Below are 20,926 nucleotides of genomic sequence, written 5' to 3'. Positions count from 1 at the left end.
GCGCTGGCCCAAAGTAGTGCACTATATAGGGAATAGGGTACAATAGTAAATCAGCCCCCTGGTCTGGCCAATGGGGGGTGGGGGGGGGGGGTAAATAACCAGGAAGTGCTGGGACTCCAGACTCATGTTAGTTCTTCTAACCCTGATGCACTGGGACATTTAAATACACATCATCTTAACCCATCTACAGAGCAAAACATACCAGCCCTTCTTCAGACTATATCGTATAGTTATTTAGTATATCCCTTCTTGATCAATTTTATCTTTTAAGATCCTTCTCCTTCTTCTTCTTTTTAAGGAACATGTAAGAGCTAGCACTTTTCTAAGCATTCACTTCTAGGACAGTATTTTCTTTCCTAAAGGACAGGTAAGAACTTTTTAATATCTACAGTAAAGATGCATTGTGATTTTTCTAGCTTTTCCACTTGCACCACACAAGACATTGGCTCAATTTTGGTCAAGAGAAAACAAAATAATGAACATAGCATTCAGAGAGAAAAAAAATCCTTTTAGCGGCACACAAAATGGATAAATGCTTGGTTCTGGAAACGACCGAACACCGTTTCCACGCATTATTTTACAGTGCTAATAGAAATTAGATATTTATACATCTATGTACAAAACATGACTGTCATCATATCATTTTTCAGACATGTTTATTCCTTCTGCCCAATAGTCAAGAAGAGCCATCATGTTGCGGAGGTCAAGGAAGTCCTTTTGATCGAATGCTTTTGAAAAAAAAAAAAAGACAAGTGCAAAATAAAAGGCTTTAGTTGTTGTCTTCAGGGCTGGCGTTGGGGGTTTCCTGTTGGTGTCTTCAGGGCTGGCGTTGGGGGTTTCCTGTTGGTGTCTTCAGGGCTGGCGTTGGGGGTTTCCTGTTGGTGTCGTTAACTAGGTAAGTTTTAAACGGAGCGCGTCTCCACCTCCATTTTCTCCTCGGACTGCGAGGACGCCTCTGGTTCGGGGTGAGAGACGTTGGGCCGGACCGTAACGGCCGGACTCCCTCCGTGCATGGAGTGGAGAAAGTTCCAGGTCTCCTCCGAGATCTGCCCCGAGTCAGCCCCTAGAGGGGCAGTACAGAAACATGGGTTATACATATTACAAACTCAACCTGCCCCGAGTCAGCCCCTAGAGGGACAGCACAGAAACATGGTTTATACATATTACAAACTTAACCTGCCCCAGTTAACTCTGACAGAGAGTTAATTGACAGAGAGTTAATTGACAGAGAGTATTAACTGACACAGAGTTAACTGACACGGAGTTAACTGACACGGAGTTAACTGACACGGAGTTAACTGACACGGAGTTAACTGACACGGAGTTAACTGACACGGAGTTAACTGACACGGAGTTAACTGACACGGAGTTAACTGACACGGAGTTAACTGACACGGAGTTAACTGACACGGAGTTAACTGACACAGAGTTAACTGACAGAGTGTTAACTGACAGAGAGTTAATTGACAGAGTGTTAACTGACAGAGAGTTAATTGACAGAGTGTTAACTGACAGAGAGTTAATTGACAGTCTCTTACCTTGTCTGAGAGTTAGATGACCATTCTTGTTGATCGCGATCTTAGAGTTATCGATTGGTCCTGGTGGATCTTCCAGAGAGGAGGGCATAACAAGTATCTCACACACAGTACATTCCTTAAATACTACATTTGTGTATTAAATTTAATATAAAAGATGAGATTAGATTACTATTTGCAATTTGAGCTAAACATTAGTCTTGAAAATTTGAAGAGTCATTTGTCATTCTACATGAATTTACCACCATTCACTCGTCACTACAGTGTAGTGAAACAACAACCAGACAGACCACTACAGTGTAGTGAAACAACAACCAGACAGACCACTACAGTGTAGTGAAACAACAACAACCAGACAGACCACTACAGTGTAGAGAAACAACAACCAGACAGACCACTACAGTGTAGAGAAACAACAACCAGACAGACCACTACAGTGTAGTGAAACAACAACCAGACAGACCACTACAGTGTAGTGAAACAACAACCAGACAGACCACTACAGTGTAGAGAAACAACAACCAGACAGACCACTACAGTGTAGTGAAACAACAACAACCAGACAGACCACTACAGTGTAGTGAAACAACAACAACCAGACAGACCACTACAGTGTAGTGAAACAACAACCAGACAGACCACTACAGTGTAGTGAAACAACAACAACCAGACAGACCACTACAGTGTAGAGAAACAACAACCAGACAGACCACTACAGTGTAGAGAAACAACAACCAGACAGACCACTACAGTGTAGAGAAACAACAACCAGACAGACCACTACAGTGTAGAGAAACAACAACCAGACAGACCACTACAGTGTAGTGAAACAACAACAACCAGACAGACCACTACAGTGTAGTGAAACAACAACAACCAGACAGACCACTACAGTGTAGTGAAACAACAACAACCAGACAGACCACTACAGTGTAGTGAAACAACAACAACCAGACAGACCACTACAGTGTAGTGAAACAACAACCAGACAGACCACTACAGTGTAGTGAAACAACAACCAGACAGACCACTACAGTGTAGTGAAACAACAACCAGACAGACCACTACAGTGTAGAGAAACAACAACCAGACAGACCACTACAGTGTAGAGAAACAACAACCAGACAGACCACTACAGTGTAGAGAAACAACAACCAGACAGACCACTACAGTGTAGAGAAACAACAACCAGACAGACCACTACAGTGTAGTGAAACAACAACCAGACAGACCACTACAGTGTAGTGAAACAACAACCAGACAGACCACTACAGTGTAGAGAAACAACAACCAGACAGACCACTACAGTGTAGTGAAACAACAACCAGACAGACCACTACAGTGTAGAGAAACAACAACCAGACAGACCACTACAGTGTAGTGAAACAACAACCAGACAGACCACTACAGTGTAGAGAAACAACAACCAGACAGACCACTACAGTGTAGAGAAACAACAATAGGCTTGACGAAGCCCTCCCACTCTCTGAACCAACCAATCACCATGGTCCTTTCCCTTGACGAAGCCCTCCCACTCTCTGAACCAACCACTCACCATGGTCCTTTCCCTTGACGAAGCCCTCCCACTCTCTGAACCACTGCATGCTGATGCAGTAGATGACCACTGGAGATTCTTCCTCCTGGAACGCCTTGTTCAACTGGTTTAGGGGGGGCGGGGGGGAAAGGGGGATGAGGGAGAGATGTAGAGGAAGAAATTAGATTGAAAGTAAGAAATGGGAGATAATAATTTCACTTAGTTTACAACATCTCTCTCTCCCTCTCCCTCTCCCTCCCATCCTGTCGTTGTGCAGTCAGTGGCCGTGTCTCAATACCTATACATGCATCTTAAATAGTAAAACGTCTGAGAAAAGAGACAGTTTTCTAGTATGTAACATTTTTGAAAATCGAGTAGACTTTAAAATGCCCAGATGTCATATTCATTTAGGCTTTGACAACAGCTCATCATCAGCTGTCAATTATATATTTCGCTACCGAAATGAACCAATAGCGGTACAAAACGCAAATCGCGCATGACGCATTCTCAGATGCGAAAATATTACGTTTTGTCAGTTTGTCAGAATTTGTGGGTTTTTGTTTGTCCACCCGCCTCTTGAGGATTGACCACAAGTTCTCAATGGGATTAAGGTCTGGGGAGTTTCCTGGTCATGGACCCAAAATATCAATGTTTTGTTCCCCGAGCCACTTAGTTATTACTTTTGCCTTATGGCAATTTGCTCCATCATGCTGGAAAAGGTATTGTTCGTCACCAATCTGTTCCTGGATGGTTGGGAGAAGTTGCTCTCCGAGGATGTGTTGGTACCATTCTTTATTCATGGCTGTGTTCTTAGGCAAAATTGTGAGTGAACCCACTCCCTTGGCTGAGAAGCAACCCCACACATGAATGGTCTCAGGATGCTTTACTGTTGGCATGACACAGGACTGATGGTAGCGCTCACCTTGTCTTCTCCGGACAAGCTTTTTTCCGGATGCCCCAAACAATCGGAAAGGGGATTCATCAGAGAAAATGACTTTACTCCAGTCCTCAGCAGTCTAATCCCTGTACCTTTTGCAGAAGATCAGTCTGTCCCTGATGCTTTTCCTGGAGAGAAGTAGATTCTTTGCTGCCCTTCTTGACACCAGGCCATCCTCCAAAAGTCTTCACCTCACTGTGCGTGCAGATGCACTCACACCTGCCTGCTGCCATTCCTGAGCAAGCTCTGTACTGGTGGTGCCCCGATCCCGCAGCTGAATCAACTTTAGGAGACGGTCCTGGCGCTTGCTGGACTTTCTTGGGCGCCCTGAAGCCTTCTTCACAACAATTGAACCGCTCTCCTTGAAGTTCTTGATGATCCGATAAATGGTTGATTTAGGTGCAATCTTACTGGCAGCAATATCCTTGCCTGTGAAGCCCTTTTTGTGCAAAGCAATGATGACGGCACGTGTATCCTTGCAGGTAACCATTGTTGACAGAGGAAGAACAAAGATTCCAAGCACCACCCTCCTTTTGAAGCTTCCAGTCTGTTATTTGAACTCAATCAGCATGACAGAGTGATCTCCAGCCTTGTCCTCGTCAACACTCACACCTGTGTTAACGAATCACTGACATGATGTCAGCTGGTCCTTTTGTGGCAGGGCTGAAATGCAGTGGAAATGTTTTTTGGATTCAGTTCATTTGCATGGCAAAGAGGGACTTTGCAATTAATTGCAATTCATCTGATCACTCTTCATAACATTCTGGAGTATATGCAAATTGCCATCATACAAACTGAGGCAGCAGACTTTGTGAAAATGTATATTTGTGTCATTTTCAAAACCTTTGGCCACGACTGTATATACAGGGAGTAGAAAATAACATGGGTAAATACATGGAGTACCATTACCAGATCGATGTGCAGGGGTACAAGGTAACTGAGGTAGCTATGTACTGTACATATAGGTAGGGGTAAAGGATAGATAATAGACAGTAACAGCAGTATACTGTAGGTAGGGGTAAAGGATAGATAGGTAGGGCATGATGACTCCTTGTTGTCCCCAGTCCACCTGGCCGTGCTGCTGCTCCAGTTTCAACTGTTCTGCCTGCGTCTATGGAATCCTGACCTGTTCACCGGACGTGCTACCTGTCCCAGACCTGCTGTTTTCAACTCTCTGGAGACAGCAGGAGCGGTAGAGATACTCTCAATGATTGGCTATGAAAGGCCAACTGACATTTACTCCTGAGGTGCTGACTTGTTGCACCCTCGACAACTACTGTGATTATTATTATTATTTGACCCTGCTGGTCATTTATGAACATTTGAACATCTTGGCCATGTTCTGTTATAATCTCCACCCGGCACAGCCAGAAGAGGACTGGCCACCCCTCATAGCCTGGTTCCTCTCTAGGTTTCTTCCTAGGTTTTGGCCTTTCTAGGGAGTTTTTCCTAGCCACCCCTCATAGCCTGGTTCCTCTCTAGGTTTCTTCCTAGGTTTTTGGCCTTTCTAGGGAGTTTTTCCTAGCCACCGTGCTTCTACACCTGCATTGCTTGCTGTTTGAGGTTTTAGACTGGGTTTCTGTACAGCACTTTGATATATCAGCTGATGTAAGAAGGGCTATATAAATACATTTGATTTGATTTAACAGCAGTATACTGTAGGTAGGGGTAAAGGATAGATAAGACAGTAACAGCAGTATACTGTAGGTAGGGGTAAAGGATAGATAATAGACAGTAACAGCAGTATACTGTAGGTAGGGGTAAAGGATAGATAATAGACAGTAACAGCAGTATACTGTAGGTAGGGGTAAAGGATAGATAATAGACAGTAACAGCAGTATACTGTAGGTAGGGGTAAAGGATAGATAATAGACAGTAACAGCAGTATACTGTAGGTAGGGGTAAAGGATAGATAATAGACAGTAACAGCAGTATACTGTAGGTAGGGGTAAAGGATAGATAATAGACAGTAACAGCAGTATACTGTAGGTAGGGGTAAAGGATAGATAATAGATAGTAACAGCAGTATACTGTAGGTAGGGGTAAAGGATAGATAATAGACAGTAACAGCAGTATACTGTAGGTAGGGGTAAAGGATAGATAATAGACAGTAACAGCAGTATACTTTGCGCGCGTGTGTGTGTGTGTGTGTGTGTGTGTGTGTGTGTGTGTGTGTGTGTGTGTTGGGGTGTCAGTAAGTATGTGTGAGTGTGTTGGTAGAGTCAAGTGTGCTTGCAGAGTCAGTGCAAGAGAGTTAGTGGGAAAGAAAAGGTCAATGGTAGTCCAGGAAGCCATTTGATTAGCTGTTCAGCAGCCTTGTTCAGCAGCCTTCTGGGAAGGCTTTCCACTAGATGTTGGAACATTGCTACGCAGACTTGCTTCCATTCAGCCACAAGAGCATTAGTGAGGTCGGGCGCTGATGTTGGGCGATTAGACCTGGCTCGCAGTTGGCGTTCCAATTCATCCCAAATGTGTTATATGGGGTTGAGGTCAGGGCTCTGTGCAGGCCAGTCAAGTTCTTCCACACCGATCTAAAACAAACCATTTCTGTCTGGACCTCGCTTTGTGCACGGGGGCATTTTCATGCCGAAAAAGGTTAGGCCTTTCCGTAACTGTGGCCACAAAGTTGGAAGCATAGAATGGTTTAGAATGTCATTGTATGCCGTAGCGTTAGGATTTCCCTTCACTGGAACTAAGGGGCCCGAACCATGAAAAACAGCCCCAGACCATTATTCCTTCCTTTACAGTTGGCACTATTAGGTTAAGTTCTCCCATCACTGAAACCAAGGAGCCTACAGTTGATCTAGCAGGGAAACATTTTTACAAACTGATTTGTTAGAAAGGTGACATTGTCTTTCAAGTTACTGAGCTGTTGAGTAAGGCCATTCTACTGCCAATGTTTATCTACGGAGATTAAAATTACGCCTGCCAGAAACAGGTGTGGCTGAAATAGCAGAATCCACTAATTTGAAGGGGTATCCACATACTTTTTGTAAATACAGTGTAGATGAAAATCTCTTGGAAAATAGTACGTTCTACAGCTTATCATGGAGGTATTCTACCACAGGCGAGCAGAACAAAGACTCCTTTAATATTAGAGATGTCGCACCAGCTGTTGTCGACACCCTCCCGGGTAAACAACTTGGAAGACGGCGAAGATCCTGAGATGGTGTTCAAATGTAAGTCGCTGTCTTTAAAAAACGATCACGACTATTATTTCATCGTACATCTTTGAAAACAGATTTGCAGGCAACTGCATGCCGTGCCTTTAGCAGGATTACAAGTTATAAGTGTTCCGACAAAACTGTTAGTTTACATGGTTAATTGCTGTTGACTTCCTGTTTAACGTTAGCCTAAGAATGCTAGCTAGCGTCATTACACATAAGGGTTTAATCGCTACTCCAAACAGCCACAAAATGTTGTTTTGCAACGAAAACCAGCGTTTCCATTTGCTGTCCAATTGAAACGCTAGTTTTCATTGCAAAAACGGAACTCTTTGAAGTAATGATTACACCGGTGTTACCGTGAAAGTTGCGGTAAGATACACTCGTTAACGGTTTCACCTTGGCACGCCAATTTGATAAAATATGTGGGAGTCTAGCTGCAGAAAGTTTACAAATCTACTTTGCTCATGTTTTGGTTAATGATGTACTTCATCTTATGTCTTTTCAGAATCTTTTTTTATTTCACCTTTATTGAACCAGGTGGCTAGTTGAGAACAAGTCCTAGAGTAAAACAAACATACAATCAATAATACATTAGAAAAATCTATATACAGCATGTGCAAACGAGGTAGGATAAGAGAGGTGAGGCAATAAATAGGCCATGGTGGCAAAGTAATTACAATATAGCAATTAAACACTGGAATGGTAGATGTGCAGAAGATGAATGTGCAAGTAGAGATACTGGGGTGCAAAGGAGCAAATATATAAATAATATGGGGATGAGGTAGTTGGATGGGCTATTTATAGATGGACTATGTACAGGTACAGTGATCTGTAAGCTGCTCTGACAGCTGGTGCTTAAAGTTAGTGAGGGAGATATGAGTCTCCAGCTTCAGAGATTTTTGCAGTTCGTTCCAGTCATTGGCAGCAGAGAACTGGAAGGAGAGGCGGCCAAAGGAAGAATTGGCTTTGGGGGTGACCAGTGAAATATACCTGCTGGAGCGCGTGCTACGGGTGGGTGCTGCTATGGTGACCAGTGAGCTGAGATAAGGTGGGGCTTTATCTAGCAGAGACTTGTAGATGACCTGGAGCCAGTGGGTTTGGCGACGACTATGAAGCGAGGGCCAGCCAACGAGATCATACAGGTCGCAGTGGTGGGTAGTATATGGGTCTTTGGTGACAAAACGGATGGCACTGTGATAGACTGCATCCAGTTTATTGAGTAGAGTGTTGGAGGCTATTTTGTAAATGACATCGCCAAAGTCGAGGATCGGTAGGATGGTCAGTTTTACGAGGGTATATTTGGCAGCATGAGTGAAGGATGCTTTGTTGCGAAATAGGAAGCTGATTCTAGATTTAACTTTGGATTGGAGATGCTTAATGTGAGTCTGGAAGGAGAGTTTACAGTCTAACCAGACACCTAGGTATTTGTAGTTGTCCACATATTCTAAGTCAGAACCGTCCACAGTAGTGATGCTAGACAGGCGGGCAGGTGCAGGCAGCAATCGGTTGAAGAGCATGCATTTAGTTTTATTTGCATTTAAGAGCAGTTGGAGGCCACGGAAGGAGAGTTGTATGGCATTGACGCTCGTCTGGAGGGTTGTTAACACAGTGTCCAAAGAAGGGCCAGAAGTATACAGGATGGTGTCGTCTGCGTAGAGGTGGATCAGAGATTCACCAGCAGCGAGAGCGACATCATTGATGTATACAGAGAAGAGAGTCGGCCCGAGAATTGAACCCTGAGGCACCCCCATAGAGACTGCCAGAAGTCCGGACAACAGGCCCTCCGATTTGACACACTGAACTCTGTCTGAGAAGTAGTTGGTGAACCAGGCGAGGCAATCATTTGAGAAACCAAGGCTGTCGAGTCTGCCGATAAGACTGCGGTGATTGACAGAGTCGAAAGCCTTAGCCAGGTTGATGAATACGGCTGCACAGTATTGTCTCTTATCGATGGCGGTTACGATGTCGTTTAGGACCTTGAGCGTGGCTGAGGTGCACCCATGACCAGCTCTGAAACCAGATTGCATAGTGGAGAAGGTACGGTGGGATTCGAAATGGTCGGTGATCTGTTTATTAAATTGGCTTTCGAAGACCTTAGAAAGGCAGGGTAGGATAGATATAGGTTTGTAGCAGTTTGGGTCTAGAGTGTCACCCCTTTGAAGAGGGGGATGACAGCAGCTGCTTTCCAATCTTTGGGAAATTCAGACGATACGAAAGAGAGGTTAAACAGGCTAGTAATAGGGTTTGCAATAATTTCGGCAGATAATTTTAAAAAGAGAGGGTCCAGATGATTTGTAGGGGGGGGGGGGGGTCCAGATTTTGCAGCTCTTTCAGAACATCAGCTTTCTGGACTTGGGTGAAGGAGAAATGGGGGAGGTTTGGGCAAGTTGCTGTGGGGGGTGCAAGGCTGTTGACCGGGGTAGGGGTAGCCAGGTGGAAAGCATGGCCAGCCGTAGAGAAATGCTTATTGGCAGCTGGGAGGAGGTGCTCTTATTCTCCATGGACTTTACAGTGTCCCAGAACTATTTTGAGTTTGTACTACAGGATGCAAATTTCTGTTTGAAAAAGCTAGCCTTAGCTTTCCTAACTGCCTGTTTATATTGGTTCCTGACTTCCCTAAAAAGTAGCATATCACGGGGGCTATTCGATGCTAATGCAGAACGCCAGAGGATGTTTTTGTGCTGGTCAAGGGCAGTCTGGTCTGGAGTGAACCACAGGCTTGATCTGTTCCTGGTTCTAAATTTCTTGAAAGGGGCATGCTTATTTAAGATAGTGAGGAAGGCACTTTTAAAGAATAGCCAGGCATCTACTGACGGGATGAGGTCAATATCCTTCCAGGATACCAGGGCCAGGTCGATTAGAAAGGCCTGCTCGCAGAAGTGTTTCAGGGAGCGTTTGACAGTGATGAGTGGAGATCGTTTGACCGCTGACCCATTACGGATGCAGGCAATGAGGCAGTGATCGCTGAGATCTTGGTTGAAAACAGCAGAGGTGTATTTAGAGGGCACGTTGGTTAGGATGATATCTATGAGGGTGCCCGTGTTTACGGATTTGGGGTTGTACCTGGTAGGTTCATTGATAATTTGTGTGAGATTGAGGGCATCAAGCTTAGATTGTAGGATGGCCGGGGTGTTAAGCATGTCCCAGTTTAGGTCACCTAGTAGCACGAGCTCTGAAGATAGATGGGGGGCAATCAATTCACATATGGTATCGAGGGCACAGCTGGGGGCAGAGGGTGGTCTATAGCAAGCGGCAACAGTGAGAGACTTGTTTTTAGAGAGATTTTTAAAAGTAGAAGCTCGAATTGTTTGGGTACAGACCTGGATAGGATGACAGAACTCTGCAGGCTATCTCTGCAGTAGATTGCAACACCGCCCCCTTTGGCAGTTCTATCTTGGCAGAAAATGTTCAAATCAAATTTATTTGTCACATACACATGGTTAGCAGGTGTTAATGCGAGTGTAGCGAAATGCTTGTGCTTCTAGTTCCGACCGTGCAGTAATATCTAACAAGTAATCTAACAATTCCACAACAACTACCTTATACACACAAGTGTAAAGGAATGAATAAGAATATGTACATAAAAATATATAAATGAGTGATGGCCCAACGGCAAAGGCAAGATGCAGTAGATGGTATAGAGCACAGTATATACATATGAGATGATGGATGTAGGTTATGAAAACATTATATAAAGTGGCATTGTTTTAGTAGGGGATGGCGATTTCAGGGTTTTTGGTGGTTTTCCTAAGCCAGGATTCAGACACGGCTAAGACATCAGGGTTGGCAGAATGTGCTAAAGCAGTGAGTAAAACAAACTTCGGGAGTAGGCTTCTAATGTTAACATGCATGAAAACCAAGGCTTTTACGGTTACAGAAGTCATCAAAAGAGAGCGCCTGGGGAGTAGGAGTCTTTGTGAAGGAGTGTGAGAAAATACAACTGCAGCTGTGGCCTCCTCTTCCTCCCAGAAGGGTTCAGATGTGGAGGTGACTGCCAGGGGAGGCAGCCTTATGGCCATTTTAGAGGCCATGATTAAGAACTAATTACGTATTAATTTTATTTATAGCTATTCATTTATTCGTTTTCCACTGTTTTTGGTAAAGTCCTGCTAGAGGAAGACAGATTTTGGGCCCAGTTTATCCTGTTCGCTTTGCTTCTTCCTCTGGTGTGACTCACACAGTTAATTACTAACGCTCCCACCTTGGGCCAATCAGTGTGATTTTGTAGATGCCGGATCAAAATGGCAAAGACGCAGCATTCACCCAAGTTTCGTAAAATACAATGATTTGTTTTTTGTTTGTTTTTAAATCGGGCCAGTGCTCTCTGAGACATCGCGTGTGACTAGGGAAGGGAAAGGGAGATACCTACTCTGTTGAACAACTGAATGCATTCACCTAAAATGTGTCCTATTCAGGACTGGATATTGTAGTAATGTTTGAGTCACTCTGATATCACATGAATACACATTAGACGTGGAAAAATGTATAGAATTGCAAAAAAAATGTTTGCTTTAAAATGGCAAAATGTTCTCTCCACCAAGAAGAGGGGTGTGACCAGTTTGTGTCCTGAACAGTGCTTGTGCCCATAGAAATAGACGAGGCGCGTGCCAGCAGGGGGTGTGGGCACGGCATGTGTGGGCCAGAGTGTTCCCCAGTGCTGGAAGGGGGGCCAGAGTGTTCCCCAGTGCTGGAAGGGGGGCCAGAGTGTTCCCCAGTGCTGGAAGGGGGGGCAGAGTGTTCCCCAGTGCTGGAAGGGGGGGCCAGAGTGTTCCCCAGTGCTGGAAGGGGGGCCAGAGTGAAAAAGTTTGGGAAACCCTGACTTGAGCTCCAACTTCTCCAACCTAAAGATCACCGACGTAACGATTTTCCCCCATCTAGTCAGTGGGTCTATAGTACGGGTGGTTTAGCTGTAGTCAGTGGGTCTATAGTACGGGTGGTTTAGCTGTAGTCAGTGGGTCTATAGTACAGGTGGTTTAGCTGTAATCAGTGGGTCTATAGTACGGGTGGTTTAGCTGTAGTCAGTGGGTCTATAGTATGGGTGGTTTAGCTGTAATCAGTGGGTCTATAGTACGGGTGGTTTAGCTGTAATCAGTGGGTCTATAGTATGGGTGGTTTAGCTGTAATCAGTGGGTCTATAGTACGGGTGGTTTAGCTGACACCAGGTCCATCTGTCTCCATACATTAATGATGACCCACTGTCTCTGTCTCAGCCCCTCGTCTCCTGCTGGGGCAGAGGGCTACTGCCAATCAAACGGAATTACGACCTCATTAACTTGAATGGGGATGCCATTCTAGCCATTCTACACTGCTCAAAAAAAATAAAGGGAACACTCAAACAACATCCTAGATCTGAATGAAAGAAATAATCTTATTAAATACTTTTTTTCTGTACATAGTTGAATGTGCTGACAACAAAATCACACAAAAATAATCAATGGAAATCCAATTTATCAACCCATGGAGGTCTGGATTTGGAGTCACACTCAAAATTAAAGTGGAAAACCACACTACAGGCTGATCCAACTTTGATGTAATGTCCTTAAAACAAGTCAAAATGAGGCTCAGTAGTGTGTGTGGCCTCCACATGCCTGTATGACCTCCCTACAACGCCTGGGCATGCTCCTGATGAGCTGGCGGATGGTCTCCTGACCTGGACTAAAGCATCCGCCAACTCCTGGACAGTCTGTGGTGCAACGTGGCGTTGGCGGATGGAGCGAGACATGATGTCCCAGATGTGCTCAATTGGATTCAGGTCTGGGGAACGGGCGGGCCAGTCCATAGCATCAATGCCTTCCTCTTGCAGGAACTGCTGACACACTCCAGCCACATGAGGTCTAGCATTGTCTTGCATTAGGAGGAACCCAGGGCCAACCGCACCAGCATATGGTCTCACAAGGGGTCTGAGGATCTCATCTCGGTACCTAATGGCAGTCAGGCTACCTCTGGCGAGCACATGGAGGGCTGTGCGGCCCCCCATTGAAATGCCACCCCACACCATGACTGACCCACCGCCAAACCGGTCATGCTGGAGTATGTTGCAGGCAGCAGAACGTTCTCCACGGCGTCTCCAGACTCTGTCACATCTGTCACATGTGCTCAGTGTGAACCTGCTTTCACCTGTGAAGAGCACAGGGCACCAGTGGCGAATTTGCCAATCTTGGTGTTCTCTGGCAAATGCCAAACGTCCTGCACGGTGTTGGGCTGTAAGCACAACCCCCACCTGTGGACGTCGGGCCCTCATACCACCCTCATGGAGTCTGTTTCTGACCGTTTGAGCAGACACATGCACATTTGTGGCCTGCTGGAGGTCATTTTGCAGGGCTCTGGCAGTGCTCCTCCTGCTCCTCCTTGCAAAAAGGCGGAGGTAGCGGTCCTGCTGCTGGGTTGTTGCCCTCCTACGGCCTCCTCCACGTCTCCTGGTAGCGCCTCCATGCTCTGGACACTACGCTGACAGACACAGCAAACCTTCTTGCCACAGCTCGCATTGATGTGCCATCCTGAATGAGCTGCACTACCTGAGCCACTTGTGTGGGTTGTAGACTCCGTCTCATGCTACCACTAGAGTGAAAGCACCACCAGCATTCAAAAGTGACCAAAACATCAGCCAGGAAGCATAGGAACTGAGAAGTGGTCTGTGGTCCCCACCTGCAGAACCACTCCTTTATTGGGGGTGTCTTGCTCATTGCCTATAATTTCCACCTGTTGTCTATTCCATTTGCACAACAGCATGTGAAATGTATTGTCAATCAGTGTTGCTTCCTAAGTGGACAGTTTGATTTCACAGAAGTGTGATTGACTTGGAGTTACATTGTGTTGTTTAAGTGTTCCCTTTATTTTTTTGAGCAGTGTATTTCTAGGGCTACAGCACAGTCACCATCAGTCAGCTTATCGACTGGTTAACTAACTACACCAGAGAATCTCTTCACACACACAAGCTGCCTTCTGATTCTCCACTAGGGTTGAAAATTTCTGTTAACTTTACCAAAATTACCAGGTTTTCCAGAATTCCTGGTTGGAATATTCCAGGAATCCTGGTTGGAATATTCCAGGAATCCTGGTTGGAATATTCCAGAATTCCTGGTTGGAATATTCCAGAATTCCTGGTTGGAATATTCCAGGAATCAGGAGGGAGGGAATAAGCAGGTAATCCTGGGAAGTTGAATCGGAATTTGTGCACCGTTCTCCATTGATTTAACGTTATTGGATGTTTAAACTGCAAACATACAGTTGAAGTCGGAAGTTTACATACACCTTAGCCAAATACATTTAAACTCAGTTTTTTTTTTCTGAGGTCTTGGCTGATTTCTTTTGATTTTCCCATGATGTCAAGCAAAGAGGCACCGAGTTTGAAGGTAGGCCTTGAAATACATCCACAGGTACACTTCCAATTGACTCAAATGATGTCAATTAGCCTATCAGAAGCTTCTAAAGCCATGACATCATTTTCTGGAATTTTCCAAGCTGTTTAAAGGCACAGTCAACTTAGTGTATGTAAACTTCTGACCCACTGGAATTGTGACACAGTGAATTATAAGTGAAATATTCTGTATGTAAACAATTGTTGTGTCATGCACAAAGTAGATGTCCTAACCAACTTGCCAAAACTATAGTTTGTTAACAAGAAATTTGTGGAGTGGTTGAAAAACGAGTTTTAATGACTCCAACCTAAGTGTATGTAAACTTCCCGACTTCAACTGTAGGTTAGAGGTCATTACTCCTTACCCGGACAAACATGTCCAACTCAGTCCTGCGTCTCTTCTCCAACTTCTCAATCTCCGTCTGGCACGTGTGACACACATACAGGTGGTTGACAGCAGGCCCGCCTCCATACCTGAACAGACCAATCCACAGCTTACTAACACACCTGACCAGTGACCACAGACTTCAGCCTCTTGGGCGTAATTATATACTGCATCTCTAATGGGTGTTTACCTGCTGTAGCGGTTAGAGCATTATCTCTTCATTAGAATATCTACCTGCTTTAAGACATTATCTCTTCATTAGAATATCTACCTGCTGTAGAGGTGGTCCCACACGTTCTGAGGCAGCATCACTACCAGATCATCAATAAACGCTGCTTTGGCAGGCGGCACACCTGGTAACACAACATTTAAAAACACTATAAACACGTCATTATGAGCTTCATTTAGTCAATAACACTTCCATTTCTCTCATCTTCTATTGATGAAATGACTCGGACTAGTACAAGCCATCGATCGATCGGTCGATCGATCGATCGATCGATCGATTGATTGATTGACAGATTGAGCGATCGCCACACCTCCATGTGAACAGAGAAAGTTGTCGTTGGAGATAGGCCCAGGCTCAGCGAAGGTCTTGAACTTGTTGAGCCACTGTCTGGAGACGTAGAACTGTAGCAGACTGGGCTCCGTCACGTTCAGTAGACCCGTCACCCTCCTCCTCTCCTTCTGCGCCTCCTCGTTGCTCTTCCTGGAACGGAAAACACAATCATTAACGCTAAGATTGGCACTAATCAGGGTCTGTATCACAGGATGGCAACTTCCTTTCTTACAGGAAACAATTATATTGAACAAAAATATAAACGCAACATGTAAAGTGTTGGTCTCATGTTTCATGAGCTGAAATAAAATATCCCAGAAATGTTTCATACGCACGAAAAGCTTATTTCTCTCTAATTTTGTGCACAAATTAGTTTATATCCTCTGTTAGTGAGCATTTCTCCTTTACCAAGACAGGTGTGGCATATCAAACAGTATGATCATTACACAGGTGCACCTTGTGCTGGGGACAATAAAAGGCCACTAAACTGTGCAGTTTTGTCACGCAACACAACGCCACAGATGTGTCAAGTTGAGGGAGCGTGCAATTTGCATGTTGACTGCATAAATCTCCACCAAAGCTGTTGCCAGAGAATTTAATGTTAAATTTCTCTACCATAAGCCGCCTCCTACGTCATTTTAGATAATTTGGTAGTACGTCCAACTTCAGTGGGCAAATGCTCACCTTTGATGGCCACTGGCACGTTGGAGAAGTGTGCCCTTCACAGTAGAAGCCCGGTTTCAACTGTACCAGGCAGACAGTGTGTGTAGCGTGGTGTGGGGCGAACGGTTTACTGATGTTAATGTTGTGAACAGAGTGCCCCACGGTTGGGTTATGGTATGGGGCAGGAATAAGCTACGGACGACAAACACAATTGCATTTTATCGATGGCAATTTAAAAAAACGCACAGAGAGACACCGTGACGAGATCCTGAGGCCCCATTCTCGTGTCATTCATCCACCGCCATCAAATCAAGCTTTATTTATACAGCATATTTCAGACATGGACTACAACGCAATGTGCTTTACAGGAAAAAATAAATAAAACAAATAAAAATCTGAAATTTACTAGACAAACTGATAAAAAAAACCGGAAAGAATGACTTAATTACTAAAAATCACCCTGAGGAAAAGCAAAGCTAAAAATATGTGTTTTAAGATCTATTTTAAATATGTCCACAGTTTAAGTCCCCCTCAGGTTCTCTGGCAGGTTATTCCAGAGGCTGGGGGCATAATAACTAGAGGCTGGGGGCATAGTAACTAAAGGCTGGGGGCATAGTAACTAAAGGCTGGGGGCATAGTAACTAACGGCTGGGGGCATAGTAAGGGAATACCCCCCTGATTTGGACAAAATAACATGGCAACATATTGGCATAGCACGAATCATACACACGATTGCAAAGACCACCCAAAGCGGCCCATCTCCGGGCCAATCATATGGCAATTTTCCGATGGCAATTGCCAATTGTAACACCCCAAATTTCCTTTAGATGGCGAGCGTGCTCCACCTTGGATTTTCATACAGCAAATGATACCCAATTCTTACCCAAGTCTCAGATTTTGATAAAATTATTTTTTTTTTGAAAACTTAGCACCTTGTAAAAAAGTGGTTTCTGGACCGTTTTTCGAATTTTTTTCGATTGTCATGTCAATTACACATGTATAAGAGCTGTATGAACATGCTTCTGACGTTTTTTATTGATGTCGTTTTTTGGGTTGCTTTTGCTTGTGCACAAGGCATATGTTTTGTGCATTTTGAATATGATTTCATAGGAAAAAAGTGACATTTTTTTTTTCATTTTTTTTGCAAAATGACATATCCAATGCTTTTTTTTGTCACTTGTGGAAGTATTGCATGTGCCAAATTACAGCAAATATCCAAAAGATAGCTAGAGCTCTCCGCAGTGAATTTTCATATTGCAAATGTAACAAAATTCAAGTCCCAAGAGTCAAATTTTGAAAAAATGACATTTTTTGAAAACTTTTCAACCCTTAAAAAGTGGTTTCTGGACCGTTTTTCAATTTTTTTTGGATTTTTATGTCAATTACACATGTATAAGAGCTGTATGGACATACTTTTGACATATTTTATTGACATAATTTTTTGGGTTGTTTTTGCTTGTGCATAAGGCATATGTTTTGTGCATTTGGAATATGATTTCATAGGAAGTCAAAAGTGACATATTTATATTTTTTGCCAAATGCCATTAGAAATGTGCAAATGAAATGTCCAATTCTTTTTTTGTCAATTATACATGTATGAAAGTATTGAATGTGCCAAATCAGTATGTTTGTCCGTTTGCCATGTACGATCATAGGAAGTCGGTTTCCAAACCCAAAAGTCAGTGAACCATGGTCCAAATGGCATTTATACTGCCCAAATGATATATATCCCTATGTTAAGCCATGAATCAACGCAGATGGTCTACTTGTCATGTATGATGAGGGAGAAGTGGGACTCTGTTGCTTTTAACATTTTTAACGAATTTGACATGCTCAGAATGCATAATTGACTGGCCCGATGATCTCGGGATGGCCGTGCAGTGACTGTGGTTCCTCTCCATCGCTCGTTGTGTTGATTTCATCATGTCAACTTTGGTGATATTTTTTGCTGTTGAATCATATTGCAAATGCGCGTTACATTTGCAATATTGCGCGTTACGTTTGCAATATGATTCAATGGGCATTTAGCATCACAAATTTAGGCATGCTCAAAAATACTGCAGAAATGCATTATTGACTGGCTCGATGAACTCGGGATGGCCGGGCAGTGACTGTGGTTCCTCTCCATTGCTCGTCACCCAGCAGTCAGCGTCCATCAGTCAATTAGATGTCATTTTGACACCAAACTGATAGCATCTGACACCAAATCCACTTTTTCCAACTCGTATAGAAGCCAACTATCACATATGTCAGAGAAGGCCCATAATTCACAGTGCTTTCAATTTTAACCATAAAAAAAACATAAAACACATAGTTACGTTATAGCTGCGGGTCCAGCTCTGACATTATGTGTAGGCCTATGTGAGGCGACCCCGAATCCCAAGTTTCGGCTCGATAGGTCATTCGGTGCCCGAGCAATGGCCTTAATTGGTGCTGAAAATCCACTTTTTCAGGGCGTTACTACGGGGTCCCTGAATGAGCTATCGGACAGAGACATTGGGGTCCATCTCTATGGGCCGAGGCGGTTTCAATGCACCTAGTCTTGCGACTCTGGGACATTTGTACATGTCGCCATGTCCGTGATATTCAAAATGAATTGAAAATATTGCAAATGTACGAGGCGGTTTCTCGGTCAGAGAACCTTCTAGAGCCCCATAAATCACCGTGCACTATCGACTTGAGCTCTAGAATAGGTTTCTAAAATTTCGGAGCTCTAGGTCTGACGGTTCTTGAATCGTTTGAACGAAAGTAACTATTGAAGGTGGTATAAGACTCTAAGCCCCACACTATGTCCCTATGGCCAAATTGTGTGTGTGTGTTTTTGTTTTTTTTGCAAAAAGAATAGACACACGTTGTCTTTGGGGTAGGCATATACAGAATCCTCAATATGAAGTCTCTACCTAAAGAATTGGCTGGATGACATAGGGTTGAGTTGCGTGATTTTCACTATATGCAGGTTATATGACAATAGCTCTTTGCTGTTTTTAACAACTTCCGGTTGTCACAGGAAGCTCTTGCTTCACACACGTTGTCTTTGGGGTAGACATATACAGAATCCTGAATATGAAGTCTCTACCTTAAGAATTGACTGAATAACAGATGGTTGAGTTGCGTGATTTTCACTATCTGCAGGTTGACCATATGACAATAGCTCTTGGGTGTTTTTAACCAATTCCGGTTGTCACAGGAAGCTCTTGCTTCACACACGTTGTCTTTGGGGTAGACATAAACAGAATCCTGAATAAGAAGTCTCTACCTTAAGAATTGACTGAGAAACAGATGGTTGAGTTGCGTGATTTTCACTATGAGCACGTAATATGACAATAGCTCTTGGGTGATTTTAACCACTTCCGGTTGTCACAGGAACCTTAGAATCAACACAGGTAGACCTCACAGTAGCCTGATGGATTGTTGTAGAAGACAGGTTCATAAGGCATTCATAACCCACATAGGCTTCAGGTTGAATTTTGGAGAATAGTCTATGTGTTCCTATGGGGAGAGAAGTCATTGCACACAGTTTGATCTAAACACCTTCTTTTCACTGTGAAGGGTTAATGCCACAGGGTCAAGGTTGGCTTGCAAAGATCGGGAGGACCTCAGGAACGCTCCTGGTTCCTCTCCATCGCTCGTTGTGTTGATTTCATCATGTCACTTTTGGTGATATTTTTTGCTGTTGAATCATGTTGCAAATGCGCGTTACATTTGCAATATTCCATGTTACGTTTGCAATATGATTCAATGGGCATTTAGCATCACAAATGTGGCATGCTCAAAACCACTGCAGAAATGCATAATTGACTGTCCCGATGAACTGGGGATGGCCGGGCAGTGACTGTGGTTCCTCTCCATGGCTTGATGGTGACATGAGAGAAGTGGGATTGTCGTTTTTTAGAGATTTTTTTGAAAAATGTCCAAAATGACTAGGGGCGCCACATACTGGATGGGCACTGATGGAAGGTGCTCACTACCCAACCGTGCACCCCTTGCACCACCCTAAAGGCATTTAAAACCATTCTAAAAAATTACTCCTGGTAACCCATTTCGGGTCACCATGTCCACGGATGCGCATTTGCAATATGATTCAATGGGCCTCAACATCACGAATTTGGCATGCTCAAAAACACTGCAGAAATTCAAAATTAACTGTCCCGATGAACTGGGGATGGCCGCGCAGTGACTGTGGTTCCTCTCTGTCGCTCATTGTGTTGATTTCATCATGTCAACTTTGGTGATATTTTCTGCTGTTGAATCATATTGCAAATGCACGTTACGTTTGCAATATAGCGCGTTACGTTTGCAATATGATTTAATGGGCATTTAGCATCACAAATTTAGGCATGCTCAAAAATACTGCAGAAATGCATAATTGACTGGCCTGATGAACTCGGGATGGCCGGGCAGTGACTGTGGTTCCTCTCCATTGCTCGTCACACAGCAGTCAGCGTCCATCAGTCAATTAGATGTCATTCTGACACCAAACTGATAGCATCTGACACAAAATCAACTTTTTCCAACTCGTATAGAAGCCAACTATCACATATGTCATAGAAGGCCCATAATTCACAGTGCTTTCAATTTTAACCATAAAAAAACATAAAACACATAGTTACGTTATAGCTGCGGGTCCAGCTCTGACATTATGTGTAGGCCTATGTGAGGCGACCCCGAATCCCAAGTTTCGGCTTGATAGGTCATTCGGTGCCCGAGCAATGGCCTTAATTGGTGCTGAAAATCCACTTTTTCAGGGCGTTACTACGGGGTCCCTGAATGAGCTATCGGACAGAGACAT

At 44.0% G+C, this 20,926-nt stretch overlaps 1 protein-coding gene across 3 annotated transcripts in view; it reads right to left on the bottom strand.

Moving 5' to 3' along the window:
- Positions 1-275: 275 nt before the first annotated feature.
- usp33 (ubiquitin specific peptidase 33) overlaps positions 276-20,926 on the bottom strand; it is an 81,058-nt gene continuing 60,407 nt past the window's right edge. For 2 of the 3 annotated variants that reach the window (XM_029706066.1, XM_029706067.1), the window contains exons 18-23: positions 15,455-15,624; positions 15,187-15,268; positions 14,896-15,004; positions 3,091-3,193; positions 1,539-1,607; positions 276-1,063 (exon numbers count right to left, since the gene is read on the bottom strand). In XM_029706066.1, coding sequence (XP_029561926.1) covers positions 903-1,063; positions 1,539-1,607; positions 3,091-3,193; positions 14,896-15,004; positions 15,187-15,268; positions 15,455-15,624 — 694 coding nt within the window. In that variant the 3' untranslated portion in view covers positions 276-902. The remainder of the gene's footprint in view (positions 1,064-1,538; positions 1,608-3,090; positions 3,194-14,895; positions 15,005-15,186; positions 15,269-15,454; positions 15,625-20,926) is intronic. The other variant, XM_029706068.1, reaches the window with a different exon arrangement.

The sequence above is a fragment of the Salmo trutta genome, chromosome 21 (genome assembly GCF_901001165.1).
Source record: "Salmo trutta chromosome 21, fSalTru1.1, whole genome shotgun sequence".
NCBI lineage: Eukaryota > Metazoa > Chordata > Actinopteri > Salmoniformes > Salmonidae > Salmo > Salmo trutta.
This window is presented reverse-complemented; position numbering and strand designations above follow the sequence as displayed.